The sequence below is a fragment of the Electrona antarctica genome (genome assembly GCF_951216825.1).
Source record: "Electrona antarctica genome assembly, chromosome: 11".
Lineage (NCBI taxonomy): Eukaryota > Metazoa > Chordata > Actinopteri > Myctophiformes > Myctophidae > Electrona > Electrona antarctica.
The window spans coordinates 1497934-1514237 of NC_136792.1; the positions used below are offsets into that span (position 1 = coordinate 1497934).

The following is a 16304-nucleotide window of genomic DNA, read 5'->3' on the forward strand; positions in this document are numbered from 1 at the left end:
TACATCTGCCATTAAAAGAATATGTTTTTTCAGCGATTTTTTTAGTTTTAACATTACACAGGTCATTCGCACGTATAATTCGCGTCGCTAATTCGCCAGTGTGTAATGACTTTTACTGTTGTATAATTGTAACATTACACGAGAGGGTGTGGTTTAACGTCATTGATGCACTTCTGCATTGCTTTCGGAACTCGCCTTGCAGGCTCGTTCCTGCAGTATCGCAGGATTGCGTTAATGACGTTAAACCACCCCCTCTCGTGTAATATTGCTTAAATCTTTGCTATATCAGGTACAACGGGTCAAGCAGGCTGACGGACCTATTGACCAACGTCTTCTCATCGTCCACAAGGCTGTACCCAAACAGTTCCATGGTCGGCCCGCACACCATCTGAACGACCCGGGCCACCTCGTACGGCAGGCTAAACCTCCACTTGTCCGCCTGCTCCAAGGAGTTCCTATTGGTTTTCCAAGGATACAAAGGATCGTTGTTCGCCGGCGTGGTCTGCGTGTTCCTCAGAATCCACTCCCTGGCCTGTGAACTGAACGGTATCCCCGCAAAGCTGTAAATCTCCTCGGCCTTCTGCATGGGGTAGCGGGTGACGTCCTCGTAGCGCAGCAGCATGTAGCGTCGCCGCAGCCAGCGAGGCCGGCTCAGACCCACCATGGCCGACATGCGGACGCTGTCACATTCCCCCTTCAGCCACTTCACCTGCTCGTCGTCCTCGGGCACTTTACCCTGCCGCGCCCACGTCTTCCACTTCTGGAAGAAGGGGAAGACCACCATGCGGGACGCCAGCATGGCCCGGGGGTCTCGCACCAGCTGGATGACCCTCAGGTCCAGACGAGGGTCTTCCACCAAGGGACGCAGGATGTCTAGCTGGCGCACGCGGACGGTCTTGATGACGCGGTGTTCTTTAGTGAGGCAGGATTGGGATGCCAGGGTCAGGTTGAGAGGCCTGCAGCTTGTCGTAGTACACCTGGGTGAAGAGAGGGACATTTCTAGCTGTAAGTCCTTAGTGTGGAGTCAAAACAAGACTCTCTGAATAACTGTAGTCCAGGGTTTCCAGAAGGTTGCATACTCGGGTTCGGGTTAATTTCCCTGCAGCCAATTTGAACCGGAAACAAATACGAGGCCGGGGTGTCATATTTGTTTCCATTGCTGCCAATAAGCCAATCAAACTAAGCTATGGGAAAGTTAACTGGATCAGTTAACCATACAATGGTACTTTCTGGATACCCCGCACAGAGCCTACTGTAAAACGCTGTGGCTTCCCTCTGCAATTGCAACGGCTTTCAGACTGCTGAATTAATTAGCCTGGCTGTTGAATCCCCCTATGCATAATAGCCTAAATCTTATCTTACAAACAGAATTACGTTCCCATATATCCTTTTACATCATTCATACAGTGATATGCAGTTTATGCACAGCCTATACAGTATAGACTGAACAATGCCTATACAGTACATCAGCAATAATGTGCTAATATGCTAATGTGAGTTTTGTGGTGACATTCAAAAGCCTATACAGATTGAAGTAAGTAGCCTTGCTTAGCCATGAGGCCCATAGGGCAGGAGCCTATCTCCTGTTTCTGTAGCCATGAGGCCCATAGGGCAGGAGCCTGTCTCCTGTTTCTGTAGCCATGAGGCCCATAGGGCAGGAGCCTATCTCCTGTTTCTGTAGCCATGAGGCCCATAGGGCAGGAGCCTGTCTCCTGTTTCTGTAGCCATGAGGCCCATAGGGCAGGAGCCTATCTCCTGTTTCTGTAGCCATGAGGCCCATAGGGCAGGAGCCTATCTCCTGTTTCTGTAGCCATGAGGCCCATAGGGAAGGAGCCTATCTCCTGTTTCTGTAGCCATGAGGCCCATAGGGCAGGAGCCTGTCTCCTGTTTCTGTAGCCATGAGGCCCATAGGGCAGGAGCCTGTCTCCTGTTTCTGTAGCCATGAGGCCCATAGGGCAGGAGCCTATCTCCTGTTTCTGTAGCCATGAGGCCCATAGGGCAGGAGCCTATCTCCTGTTTCTGTAGCCATGAGGCCCATAGGGCAGGAGCCTATCTCCTGTTTCTGTAGCCATGAGGCCCATAGGGCAGGAGCCTATCTCCTGTTTCTGTAGCCATGGGTCCCATTTTTTAGAGTCTTTGGTATGACCCGGCCGGGGATCGAACCCCGACCTCCCAGTCTCAGGGCGGACACTCTAACCACAAGGCCACTGAGCTGGTACAGATTGAGCATAGAGTATAACCACACCCCGCTTCTGTAGCCAACACGGAAAAAACTGCTGTCAAAATCAACACTAACAGACCAAACCTGTTCTACACAGCTGGCCCGTATAGGCCAGTCAATCTAAGGTTTGACCCAAAATAAAATTGCAATTCAAGAACATATTATAAATTAAAAATTAAAAAATGAAATATTTAGTGGATCATGGTTAATTCAGGCGTTGAAAGTTGGGGTACCATTAATTCTTTCACCGCCATTGCTGTAGATGTAGGTCAATTGAAGCCTATGTTTTGATACTACGCTTACCGCCATTGCCGTTGATTAATGGCAATTGCGCTTTTATAGTGCATTCGATCGATCGAGCCATAATGCTACTTACGTTAGCATCTGGTAGCTAACAAGACTCCGGAGCCCATCTTAGATCATCGGCACCATAAGAATCCATTCTATCCGTTTCTTTCAATCGCCTGTATCTCCTATTCCTTGACCCATATGGCATTTTTGGTCAAAACAGCGTTTCTTTGATGGCACAGAGCCGGCGATGTGGAGCTCCCCAGTACATATCGTAAACAACAGTTGAACGGGACCTGTTCAACTTCCTAGGATAATACTTTTTCCGGTATGTGGCTTTTCAAAATAAGAGCTCAACTGGGAAAAATGCTGGCGTGAATTAGATCCTAATTTTTCAATAAATGCTAAGTGTTAACAACCTACTGTATATAAGGCAAAACATTTCTAAATTTCATTGTGCTTTAAGTAACATGTGACGTGACGAACTAGGTGGTTTTCATGATTCTGAATCCATTGCAAGCATTCGTTTTGCACTCCTTGGGGCTAAAAACGGCCATAGCCGTCATCACAAATGTGATGAGGTCATCAGTGGCTATGGCCGAATTTAGGATTTTTTTCCGTGCAAAACTGAATGCTTGGAATGGATTCAGAATCATGAAAAACCCCTAGTTTGACACGTCACATGCTACTTAAAGCATAATGAGGAATTTAAATGCCTTATATAGGTTGTTAATGGTACGGTGAAGGAAAACTTTTAATATATGATGTAGGAGGATATTATTAACGATATCACATTACTATTGCAATATCTTCTGGGTCACGCCTCTTTGTAGCATAGATTGACTGGCCGAATACTGGCTCTACGTGAAAACAAAAGTTATCAAAATCTGCAATACCACACATACTTGACCCCTGGAGTGCAGACAGGCTTTTTACAGAGAGCTGCGCTGGCATGTCTAGCGTACAGCGTGGGCGTCACATGGTTCAGAGGCCGCGGAGAAATGAATTCTTCCAGGGGGGTGAAGTCGCACAGGAACAGTCCCTGGAGAACGTCCTTGTGGAACCCTGCCAATCCCTGTAAGTACCACAGGGGTTCGTACAGATAGAACATATTGTCGCCGTGCTGGTTGAAAAACTCCCCCACAAACGAGGAACCCGTCCTGGTCGAGGCGAGGATTAGGATGTGCTTGTGGCCTCCGCTGTGGCTGTTGGCGTCCATGATGTCCTCCTCCTCCTCTGGCTCCTCGGAGGGCAGACCCTGCTGGGTTTGTGGCGTCGGATGTGGAGTCACTCTCTGGATCAGCTCATCAGAGACCCTGATGAGACATGATGGATTGATTAGCTCACATTTCATATAAACTAATTCAGCGTACAAACAAATGTTGTAGTTTTCCCAACCACCGTGACCGCGGTCGTCACCGTATCACCTAAAACTGGGGTATGTGTGGGCCTTAAATCTCCATCTCCATCACACATACAGTAGAGGCCTATACTTTATATTGTTTAGATTTGACAGGTTGAATTGTGCAGTTTATTTTTTGTCTTTCATTTCTTTCTACTTTTTGTCTATGTTGAGTCGGGTGCTGCAAATTGTAATTTCATTGCACCTGCAAAACTGTGCCCTTATGTCTCTATGTATGTAACTGTATTTTTGTCTCCACCAGGCCGAAGGCATGGGGAGAGAGTATGTTTTGCACTCCGTCCGTGTGTCCGTCCGTCCGTGTGTGTGTCCGTCCGTCCTTCCTTCCTTCCGTCCGTCTGTGTACAGCTAATCTCCGGCACCGTTAACCCGGTCGATGCCAAACTTTGCACACACACTCCCTGGATGCCAACCATGAACCTCTGCCCCACATTTTCCAGAACGGCCTGTTATAGCGCCACCATGAGGCAGCTTTTCACATTTATACCTAAAACTGTACCGATCTGCGTGAAACGTTGCATGCACACTCCCTAGAGGCCAAGGACAAACCTTTTACCTGCATTTTCCGCATCTGCCTTTTATAGCGCCACCAGGAGGCCGACTTTTGTAAAACACATTTTTTGATATTACTCCTCCAGATTCTGTCCAAAAATCTCACAAATCGTTACACAATATCTCTATGGTCATGTGCTCAAGTCGGATCTGTCTGATATTTCATATTCCATCCTAATTGGCTATAATTGGCTTTCACAGTTTGCAAGATTGCCCCGTTTTGAACAATAGCCTCAAATCATGAACGCAGCATGCAATTTACGTGAAATCTTTCACACATTTTCTTACTAGGCTGAGGAATATATCCCACCCTTTTCACATTGGCCTGTTATAGCGCCACCAACAGGTTGATTTTTGCAAAACACATTTTTGGAACAAAATGCCTCAAATCGGTACACATGATCTCTGTAGTCATGTGATCAAGACGAGTCTGTTGGATTTCTCAGATTGTACACTGATTGGCTAAAATTGCCTTCCAAAGTTTTCAGGAGTGGCCCGTTTTGTACAAAATGCTGCACATGTCCTGCTCATCCAGAATTCTATCCTCAGAGATGCTATGAGTGATCTGGCTCTGCATTTCCTCAACAAAATGAAGAAAAGAAAAAACATTCTCCTAAACATTTTGCCAAACATCACACACACTCCTATCCTCCTGGTGGAGACCTGTGCCCGGAAGGGCACTTTTTCTAGTTATTTCTGTTTTTGTGTTATGTCAAATGTGTGTATATGTGTTGCATACCAGGCCACTGGGCCACAAGACAAATTTCAGTGCGAATTGACAATAAAGTACTATATCATATCATATCAATTAGACATTTACAGGTTTAGGAACCAATTAGACATTTACAGGTTTAGGAACCGATTGGACATTTACATGTTTACAACAGTATACAACTGGAACCAAATGGACCCGTAACTTCCACTGCATCTCAATATGAAGGCCACCTCCCTCACCTCGATAAGATGTTGGTCTCCTGTTCGATGATGACCAGGGCCACGATGCAGATGAAGATGATGGCATACTTGGTCTTCATTTTTAACGGTGGACCTTGAAGTGACGTCTAGTGTGTGTTCGCCAACGGCTCCTGTCTTGAAGGAATCTGTTCAATAAATCTGTTTTAATAAATATATTAAAATATAGGTCTAACTTCCCCTAACCTCCCAACATGTGGCTTGTTAAGGAAAGGGGTAGGATGAAATTAAAAGCAATTGCTTCTTTATTATACACATCTGCGTTTATCACAATTTTAGACAAATTAAACAGTTCAGAAACAATGCAATGTACTCAGCAGTGTTGTTATTGTCGACTAAAACTAAGACGAAAAATGTTCGTCGACTACCTTTTTTCACTGACCAAAACTAAATGGAAACTGAATGAAAACTAAGCTATGTTGACTAAAACTAATACTAAATGTATTGACAACAGATACAAACTAGACTAACATGTTAGGAAGGGACTAGTGGACAAGAGATCCAGTATAAGTCATTTTACACTTGGTTGCATGCTGAAAATAGCAGATCTACAAGCACACAACGCATCGCAGCGGGACAAGTTGTGAGCTTGTAGATCGGCTATTTTCAGCAAGTGTAAAATCAGTCATTACGACGCCATCAAGGCCCGCCAAAAGACATTTTAGTCGACTAAATCAACTGTAGATTGAGTCGACTAAAATCTTATGACATTTAGTCGACTAAAACTAGACTAACACTAAAACATTCCAGGTGACTAAAACTAAGATTCTCTGTGGGGTTCAGGTCAGGCCAGTTGGCTGGTCAGTTAAGCACTGTAATACCATGGTCAGTACACCAGTTACTAGTAGTTTTGGCTCTGTGGGCAGGTGCCAAATCGAGCTGGAAAGGAAAATCAGCATCTCCATAAAAGCTTGTCAACATACTGAGGCTTCCACTGTCAGTGGACCAACAGCATGCAGATGACATGGCCTAAATCATCACTGTGTTTTATCAAGTCCAGGGTCTCAACACAACCGTCTATTATGATATTGTACAGCACTGTTAGCTCTGGTCCATAGCTCTAATGCGTTGCATTTATAGAGCTATGGACCAGAGCTACAGCACTGTTAGCTCTGGTCCATAGCTCTAATGCGTTGCATTTATAGAGCTATGGACCAGAGCTACAGCACTGTTAGCTCTGGTCCATAGCTCTAATGCGTTGCATTTATAGAGCTATGGACCAGAGCTACAGCACTGTTAGCTCTGGTCCATAGCTCTAATGCGTTGCATTTATAGAGCTATGGACCAGAGCTACAGCACTGTGTGCTCTGGTCCATAGCTCTAATGCGTTGCATTTATAGAGCTATGGACCAGAGCTACAGCACTGTGTGCTTCCATATCTTGCTTTTTGTTGATGCTGATCTAACTTTTCCAGCAGGACTTGGCAACCTGCCCACAGAGCCAAAACTACTGGCCCAAACACACGCATGTGCATACGCACGCACGCACGCACGCACGCACGCACGCACGCACGCACGCACGCACGCACGCACGCACGCACGCACGCACGCACGCACGCACACAGTATATTAAATATCAGAATGTTTGACTCCCTGCTGACTTGCGATGGATTCAGAATCACGTTGTTTCCTCTGGTCCAGTGCGTAAGCAAACTCACTAACACACTTTTTGAATAATGTTTAATTTTCAATGTTGCAACACTTAAAATATAGAATATGAAATGTTAACGGTAATATCGTATCATATCGATATCACAATATTTGGCATAAATACAGAGATATGAAATGTTGTGCAGCCCTACTGTACAGATAGAAGGAATCCGTGTATCTTGTGTTCAATCAATATTCTGTCTGGTGTCCCAAAATTGAAAATCGAAAATTGGCTTGTTTTTCAATATCAGCTTTTTAACTACAAGGATGGAAAACGAAAATTGACTCAAATCGCGTTTTTCTTTTTTGTTAAACACAACTTCTTGCCAAGTATTCTGAAATCGAAAAACGAAAATCCAAAAATGCCCTTTTTCAATTTCCAATATCTGTCTTTCGTCTACCAAAAATGTGCCAAAAAAGCCAAGTCGGCTCTCAATGTTCTCCCCGGCTCCGCCGCGTAATAACGCGCGCGCATATGTGCGTCCTCCCCAACGGCAAAGTAGGAGAGAGAGAGAGAGAGAGAGAGAGAGAGAGGGAGGGAGGGAGAGAGAGAGATAGGGGGACTCTCTCTCTCTCTCTGGGGAGGCAGAGAGAGAGAGAGAGAGAGAGGCAGAGAGAGATAGGGGGACTCTCTCTCTCTGGGGAGGCAGAGAGAGAGAGAGAGAGAGAGAGTGCCCACAGGTGTGTGGGCATGGGGAAATCATGAAATAAGAAGAAATAAGGCATTTTCCCAAATTTAGAATTTTTATTTCACAACATATTCCCCAATTTCCACTGAGGTTATGGGGTGAATGAATGTGCCAACACAGTGACATTGTCCTGCATCAGATCACATCAGAATACGTTTTTAAAAGTCTGACTTTTATATAAACCGATATGGATATTTAATAGGAGACATGCTGGGCACACATGGACACATGGACAAAATGTGGGTTATTATTTAGCATCATATGCAGATATCATTTTCTTTTGCAGTTTATAATTAAGCAAAAAAAAGGAAAAAATATCCACAAATATGTATGATTTTTTGAGTGGTCCAACCACTCCCTTATGGAGCTATGTGTGTGGCTGGCATGGCTGGCTGGCTGGCTGGCTGGGTCTGAGCACGAAAACATCATGGTTGTTTTTCACCACCTGTGCGCAACCTAACACACACACAAACACACACGCACATATTAACTGCATGTATTTATGATGATTTTGGGTGTGCCAGTACAGTACAGTACAGTACAGTACAGTACAGTACAGTACAGTACAGTACAGTACAGTACAGTACAGTACAGTACAGTACAGTACAGTACAGAAGTGGGACCCCGACACGGTAGCTCTGTCATTTCTCAACCGTTTCTGACCGTTTCTGCCCTTTTTCAATTTCCAATATCTGTCTTTCGTCTACCAAAAATGTGCCAAAAAAGCCAAGTCGGCTCTCAATGTTCTCCCCGGCTCCGCCGCGTAATAACGCGCGCGCATATGTGCGTCCTCCCCAACGGCAAAGTAGGAGAGAGAGAGAGAGAGAGAGAGAGAGAGAGGGAGGGAGGGAGAGAGAGAGATAGGGGGACTCTCTCTCTCTCTCTGGGGAGGCAGAGAGAGAGAGAGAGAGAGAGGCAGAGAGAGATAGGGGGACTCTCTCTCTCTGGGGAGGCAGAGAGAGAGAGAGAGAGAGTGCCCACAGGTGTGTGGGCATGGGGAAATCATGAAATAAGAAGAAATAAGGCATTTTCCCAAATTTAGAATTTTTATTTCACAACATATTCCCCAATTTCCACTGAGGTTATGGGGTGAATGAATGTGCCAACACAGTGACATTGTCCTGCATCAGATCACATCAGAATACGTTTTTAAAAGTCTGACTTTTATATAAACCGATATGGATATTTAATAGGAGACATGCTGGGCACACATGGACACATGGACAAAATGTGGGTTATTATTTAGCATCATATGCAGATATCATTTTCTTTTGCAGTTTATAATTAAGCAAAAAAAAGGAAAAAATATCCACAAATATGTATGATTTTTTGAGTGGTCCAACCACTCCCTTATGGAGCTATGTGTGTGGCTGGCATGGCTGGCTGGCTGGCTGGCTGGGTCTGAGCACGAAAACATCATGGTTGTTTTTCACCACCTGTGCGCAACCTAACACACACACAAACACACACGCACATATTAACTGCATGTATTTATGATGATTTTGGGTGTGCCAGTACAGTACAGTACAGTACAGTACAGTACAGTACAGTACAGTACAGTACAGTACAGTACAGTACAGTACAGTACAGTACAGAAGTGGGACCCCGACACGGTAGCTCTGTCATTTCTCAACCGTTTCTGACTCTGGGTGGCACACCGGAACAGCCCCGGTCCCCCGGGCACGTTCCTGGGGGTCTGCCTACCTTGAACACAAGGTAGGCCTAGGCCTACACAGTGCGGCACTGCGCCTGATGTTCTGTCACCGCGGTACAGGAATATTGGCTATACGGCTATTTGCGCACGCCTTGATTGACAGGTCAATGATAACTCGTCGTCCGATCCTTTCCACTTTTATTTTACAGATGTTTACAGATAAATAGCTTTAACAGATACATTGTTTTAAACACCGTCACCAGTCCTGGCAGTCCATTACATTACACAGACCGGTCAGAGTTCACGCCAATGTGGCAAAGCCGACATCACACACACCTGCACGCACGCACGCACGCACGCACGCACGCACGCACGCACGCACGCACGCAAAACATTTTTCTTGTTCTCTATAATGCAATGCAATCTTATCTTTTTAGCAGAGGCTTCAAAGAAGTGCCATCATGACTTTACAAATGTTTAACAAGAGGAAGTTTTAGTTCAAGCATTAACTATTAGCATTAGTTAAAAATAGCATTTAATTGAACTGCAGTGATTGACGCCTGCCTGCCTGCCTGCCTGCCTGCCTGCCTGCCTGCCTGCCTGCCTGCCTGCCCGCCCGCCCTGCCTGCCTGCCCTGCCTGCCCTGCCGGTGGGATAAAGTAGACCTTTTAAGCAGTTACCATTACTTATAAGAGTGTGCACCCCTGTGCTTAGCAAGGTCACAGAGAGACAGAAATATTTCTATATAGTGTCTGAAAAAGTAGAGACACGTCAGAGTTCTCCAGGTCAGACGACCTCTCTGGCCTGCTTCAAGGGGCGCCCCGACCAACGGACTGATATGATCCAATCTAATTTGTGATGTGTGAATAAAGCATCCCAGGCAATCATTAAAATATGCCAGTTCTTATAATTCCATGACTTATGTTTACAGCCTGTTTATTGGACTATCAGATAATTCTCGCACGATAACGAAGCATCACTATCTATCTATCTATCCGCTCACAGCTGAATAAGATTTTAAGGTAGCACTTTACAATAACGACCTGTTATAAAGCATTTATAAACATTTATTTAAAAAAATGCCTTTTTTAATGTCGATTTGGCCTTTTTTAACATTGATTTAGAGGAATACAGACATCCCACCCTAGAAAATAAAATCACACCCATGTGAAGTGAGTGGGGGGAGGGGGGGGGGGGTTTCAGACCCACAGGATCGAGCCCAGGGTGCCGGGCCGGTTCCGGCGAGCCGCCCCGCGTCCGAAACGGTAGAGAAATGACAGAGTTACCATGCATGTTAGGGGCCCCGGGGTCCCCGGAACATCCAGACCCCCAGGAACGTGCCCGGGGGACCGGGACGGTTCCGGTGTGCCACCCAGAGTCAGAAACGGTTGAGAAATGACAGAGCTACCGTGTCGGGGTCCCACTTCTGTACTGTACTGGCACACCCAAAATCATCATAAATACATGCAGTTAATATGTGCGTGTGTGTTTGTGTGTGTGTTAGGTTGCGCACAGGTGGTGAAAAACAACCATGATGTTTTCGTGCTCAGACCCAGCCAGCCAGCCAGCCATGCCAGCCACACACATAGCTCCATAAGGGAGTGGTTGGACCACTCAAAAAATCATACATACATTTGTGGATATTTTTTCCTTTTTTTTTGCTTAATTATAAACTGCAAAAGAAAATGATATCTGCATATGATGCTAAATAATAACCCACATTTTGTCCATGTGTGCCCAGTATGTCTCCTATTAAATATCCATATCGGTTTATATAAAAGTCAGACTTTTAAAAACGTATTCTGATGTGATCTGATGCAGGACAATGTCACTGTGTTGGCACATTCATTCACCCCATAACCTCAGTGGAAATTGGGGAATATGTTGTGAAATAAAAATTCTAAATTTGGGAAAATGCCTTATTTTTTTACATTTTCTTATTTCATGATTTCCCCATGTCCACACACCTGTGGGCACTCTCTCTCTCTCTCTCTCTCTCTCTGCCTCCCCAGAGAGAGAGAGTCCCCCTATCTCGCTCTGCCTCTCTCTCTCTCTCTCTCTCTCTCTGCCTCCCCAGAGAGAGAGAGTCCCCCTATCTCTCTCTCTCCCTCCCTCCCTCTCTCTCTCTCCCTCCCTCCCTCTCTCTCTCTCTGAACAGAACTAACGACGAGTCGCGATGCGGCCCCTCTCCCCTCACACACACACACACACACACACACAAGGACTTATGTGCGCACTGGCACCGTTCCTCATCTCGCGCAAGAGACGCCAGAGAGATAGTCACTTAGGCTACTCACTTGTTGTGGAGGCTATTGTTTTCCATAAACATTTCCATGCGTCACAGTCAGGGACCTGCTGACGATTTGGTGGTTCACTATAGTTACCCTACTACTGCAGTCTGCTGCCTGCATATAACAGCGCTGCATTATCTCATGCAGATCGGCTACTTTGCCGTTGGGGAGGACGCACATATGCGCGCGCGTTATTACGCGGCAGAGCCGCGGAGAACATTGAGAGCCGACTTGGCTTTTTTGGCACATTATATGCCCCCCCTCGCCGTGCGTATTGTGCGCGCGTGAGAAATGGGAGGTGTGGCGTGGCCACATTGCGTGACTGTCACTCTCAAAGCATGAGAGTTGGCAGCATTGCCGTTTACAAATGTTGAACACTATACGATTATTATTGATGCTAAAAGTTTTAGTTAAAAATAGCATTTAATTGAACTGCAGTGACATGATTGACATATGTCTGTCTGTCTGTCTGTCTGTCTGTCTGTCTCTATCTATCTATCTATCTATCTATCTATCTATCTATCTATCTATCTATCTATCTATCTATCTATCTATCTATCTATCTATCTATCTATCTATCTATCTATCCGCTCACAGCTGAATAAGATTTTAACAGGTGCAATCAAAAGTGTGCAAGGAAGCACATTTGGCTATCTATTATTATCATCATATAGGTTAATTACATATTCATATAGGCTATGAGGTTGTAGATCGGCTATCTGCACCCACACAGTGCGTAGCCATAACGCATCATTGAATAATGCGTTATTTTATCGATTAATTTAATTCTAAATTAATTATCTATTATCTTAGTGCTGAATCCGATTGCAATGTATGCAATGGCTATCATTGCATCACACCCACACACCCAGCACTATATAAAGATATCGCTTAGAAATGTATTGTAAATAAATAAATTAAAACAATAAATGAATGTATTGTCTCCTCCGGTGACAATACACAGGACTGAAAAAAGATAGGCGATATGGAAACAAGGATAAGAACAGATATGATCAGGCACAAAGCATTAATTGTCTTGATGTTGTATTGTGTTTTTGTTTCTGTATAATAAAGTAGGCCTAGGCTATTAAAAAAAGGGCGATCATCATAATCAATAATCATAAATGGGGTGCACCGGGAGATCCACGGCCGCGTCCGACGGACCCGTCCTGTTCCGACGGTCCGTCCCGCACGCAAGATTGCTGTAGGCTACTGTACAGTACAGTACTGTGCTAATCTGTTAGCCCTACAGTCGGCTAGCTAAAAACATATTGGAAGCTTCCGGATCGGTTCCGGGTGTGTTAGAACTACAAGCGGAAAGAGGACTTCATTTTCCATTCATGTAGACGAAAGACAGATATTGGAAATTGAAAAAGGGCATTTTTGGATTTTGGATTTTGGATTTCAGAATACTTGTTATCTTGTAGTAAGAGAAATCTATGCAAATCTGGGAATTAAATCGTTACCAAGAAATTTCTTCACCAATGTGTTTCTAAAGGTGTCTAATAACATGTACTAAAAGTTTGAAATTCAACTCCCGTGGGAAATTGAGTTATTAGCATAATATGCATAATATGCCCATAACATCCTATATAAGGCAAAAAAGTCCAAATTTCATCATTCTTTAAGTAACATGTGACATATGAAACTAGGGTGTTTGCATGATTCTGAATCCATTCCAAGCATTAGTTTTGCACAAAAAACACTCCTTGGGAGGAAAACGGCCACACAAACGTGATGAGGTCAGCCCATTTGGTCAAGTGGATATGGCCTAATTTAGCCCAAGGAGTGTTTTTTGTGCAAAACTAATGCTTGGAATGGATTCAGAATCATGCAATCACCCTAGTTTCATATGTCACATGCTACTTAAAGAATGATGAAATTTGGACTTTTTTGCCTTATATAGGATGTTATGGGCATATTATGCATATTATGCTAATAACTCAATTTCCCACGGGAGTTGAATTTCAAACTTTTAGTACATGTTATTAGACACCTTTAGAAACACATTGGTGAAGAAATTTCTTGGTAACGATTTAGTTCCCAGATTTGTCAAATACCTGATAAAATGCCCTTACTATTGGCAAGAAGTTGTGTTTAACAAAAAAGAAAAACGCGATTTGAGTCAATTTTCGTTTTCCATCCTTGTAGTTAAAAAGCTGATATTGAAAAACAAGACAATTTTCGATTTTCAATTTTGGGACACCAGAATTATAGTGTTGTGCACCACAAGATGCCCAACAGACCGCTCAGGCTTACAATACTCACAATATTAACATACACCAAGATGGCTACAGATATTGATTGTCCAGCAGTGTTGATTTTGACACAAATCTTTGTCTTTTGAGGTCATTTAGTTTTAGTCACATTTTAGTCATCTGAAAAGTTGTAGATTTAGGGCCTTATCTTGCCTGCCCTTATCCCTCAACTTTTTCGCTATTTTTTACTATTTTGAAAAAAACATTTTAAAATAGTTCAACTAGCCGATCTACATCTACACACTGTGAGCTTGTAGATCAGCTATTTGAACTATTCTAGGGATAAGGCTAAAGGGGTGGCGCAAGATAGCCCTTAGTCTAATTTTAGTGGACTAAATGTCATAAGATGCAAGTCAACTAAATCTACAGTTGATTTTGCCAACAAAACATATGTTGGCAGGCCTTGATAGCGCCGTAATGCAAGATTGTACGCTGCATGCTGAAAATAGCAGATCTACAAGCTCACAACGTGTAACGCTGCAACTCGTTGTGAACTAGCTTGTAGATCCACTATTTTAATACAACATAATCTGTCAGTAAGTTTTGACATGCAGTATGGATTTAGAAAGAACAACTTATTCACGTATTTCACACATCTAAAGTCACACTGTTATACAATGGTACTAATACAAAGCACACAAATTGATCAAACATGTCAAATTCCCACTATAGGAATTCACATCCAGGTGAAGATAATAGACATTTTACCTTCTTCTGCACAGGAGAAAAGACGCTGCTTCTTCACAAACACACCTGTGTGGAGTGTGGAGTGTCTGAGCTCATCTGAGGTCGTTGTCAGTTTGTCACGCCCTCAAAAGAAGAAAGAATGGACCTATGCAAACAGATCCTATCAAAACAGATCATTATGATTGATGAGTGTTTAATGCAGGGCATGGCGTGATTAATAGGAATGCAGTGTCACAATAGTTTGACGCAGCCTCCCCCTGGCCAGCCGGGGCGCCTGATGGAGTTTTCGTCAGTGGAAAAAGGTAGTCGACGAACATTTTTCGTCTTAGTTTTAGTCGACAAAAACAACACTGATGAGAACTTCCTACTTTTGGTGCTTTTAACCCATAAAGGACGGGAACGACTTTTGGTGTTTTGAGCATTATGTTATAACTTTAGCTATTGAAAAATAGCAGAGCTACAAGCTCATATAGCACTCTGCTATTTTTTGAAAAATCATGAAAATTTGGCGCAGATCTTTGAATATATATTCTTTCAGAGCAAACGTTTTTAACTCAAATCTTTGCTTCTGGAGGCGTTCCTGGAACAACATATTTTTAGATGGGGGTCGGCGGCCAATTTCATATATTGTTGGGGGTCGTTGACATTAAATAGTTTGAGATCCACTGATACAAAAACAGGGTTTTTCAGAAAACTGTCAGGATTTAGAAGACATTTGTAGAATCTGTTCTCAGGTTTAAGTACATTTTGATAGCAATACTTTTGTACTTAAGCGTAAGCGTCCAAAGCCCTTACCAGGCAGAGGACGTTAGGAGCATCACCCGAGCCCTCCACATTCATGGAAGGGACGTATAGGCTGACAGGTGAAGAGGCTGATTCACATGTCCCACGGACAGAACCTTCGGCAGAAAGGAGGAATTGGGTCGCAAAGTCACACTGGCCTTACCAGGACCCATCTGAAGACACTCCGCTCTCACTGAGAGCGCATGGAGCTCACCAACCGCAGAGGTGACTGCCAAGAGAAACGCAATTTTCCATGAAAGGTGCTGAAGAGAGGCAGTATCCAGGGGCTCAAAGGGAGGCTTCCCGAGTGCTGAGAGCACCAAGCCAAGGTCCCAAGCGAGGACCTGAAGAGCCTTCGCTGGGTGGAGGTGCCTCACTCCCTTCATAAAGATCGACAGCAACGGGTCCTTGCAGCTGTCCATCAGGGCCATCAGAATTGCATGCAGAGATAGCGGCAACATACACCTTTAGTGTGTTAGCCGCCTTGACCTCATCCAGCAGTGACTGCTCGCTCGCATGTCACTTTCCCGTGTAATAGCACGGGAATCATCGGTAAGTCCGCTCGATGGCTCCACCTAGCGGAGGAACTATCATATATTGGAGTGATCCAATATAGCACTACATAACCCGAAAGAGACCCCAACATACGGCAAATATAGTGCGCGCGCGTGACGGCCCAGCTAGCCGTGGCCAGGCCCATCTTGGACTGCATTTCTGGCTGTGCCACTGGTGCATGCGTGTGTGAGTGCGTGCTTGCTTTGCGTGCTATATATATTTTTTTCAGGAAAAATAAAAAACTGATCCCAAAAAATTATATTTCACCGAAAACGTTTATAACAA

At 44.3% G+C, this 16304-nt stretch overlaps 1 protein-coding gene across 1 annotated transcript; it reads right to left on the minus strand.

Annotated features, from left to right (window-relative positions):
- Window positions 1-280: 280 nt before the first annotated feature.
- On the minus strand, window positions 281-5515 carry LOC306932977 (carbohydrate sulfotransferase 3-like; the record flags this gene model as incomplete). The annotated part of the gene is made up of 3 exons (XM_079514948.1): window positions 281-977; window positions 3415-3825; window positions 5436-5515. 3 exons carry the CDS (start codon window positions 5513-5515, stop codon window positions 281-283), a joined length of 1188 nt encoding a protein of 395 aa, XP_079371074.1.
- Between the last annotated feature and the right edge of the window lie 10789 nt (window positions 5516-16304).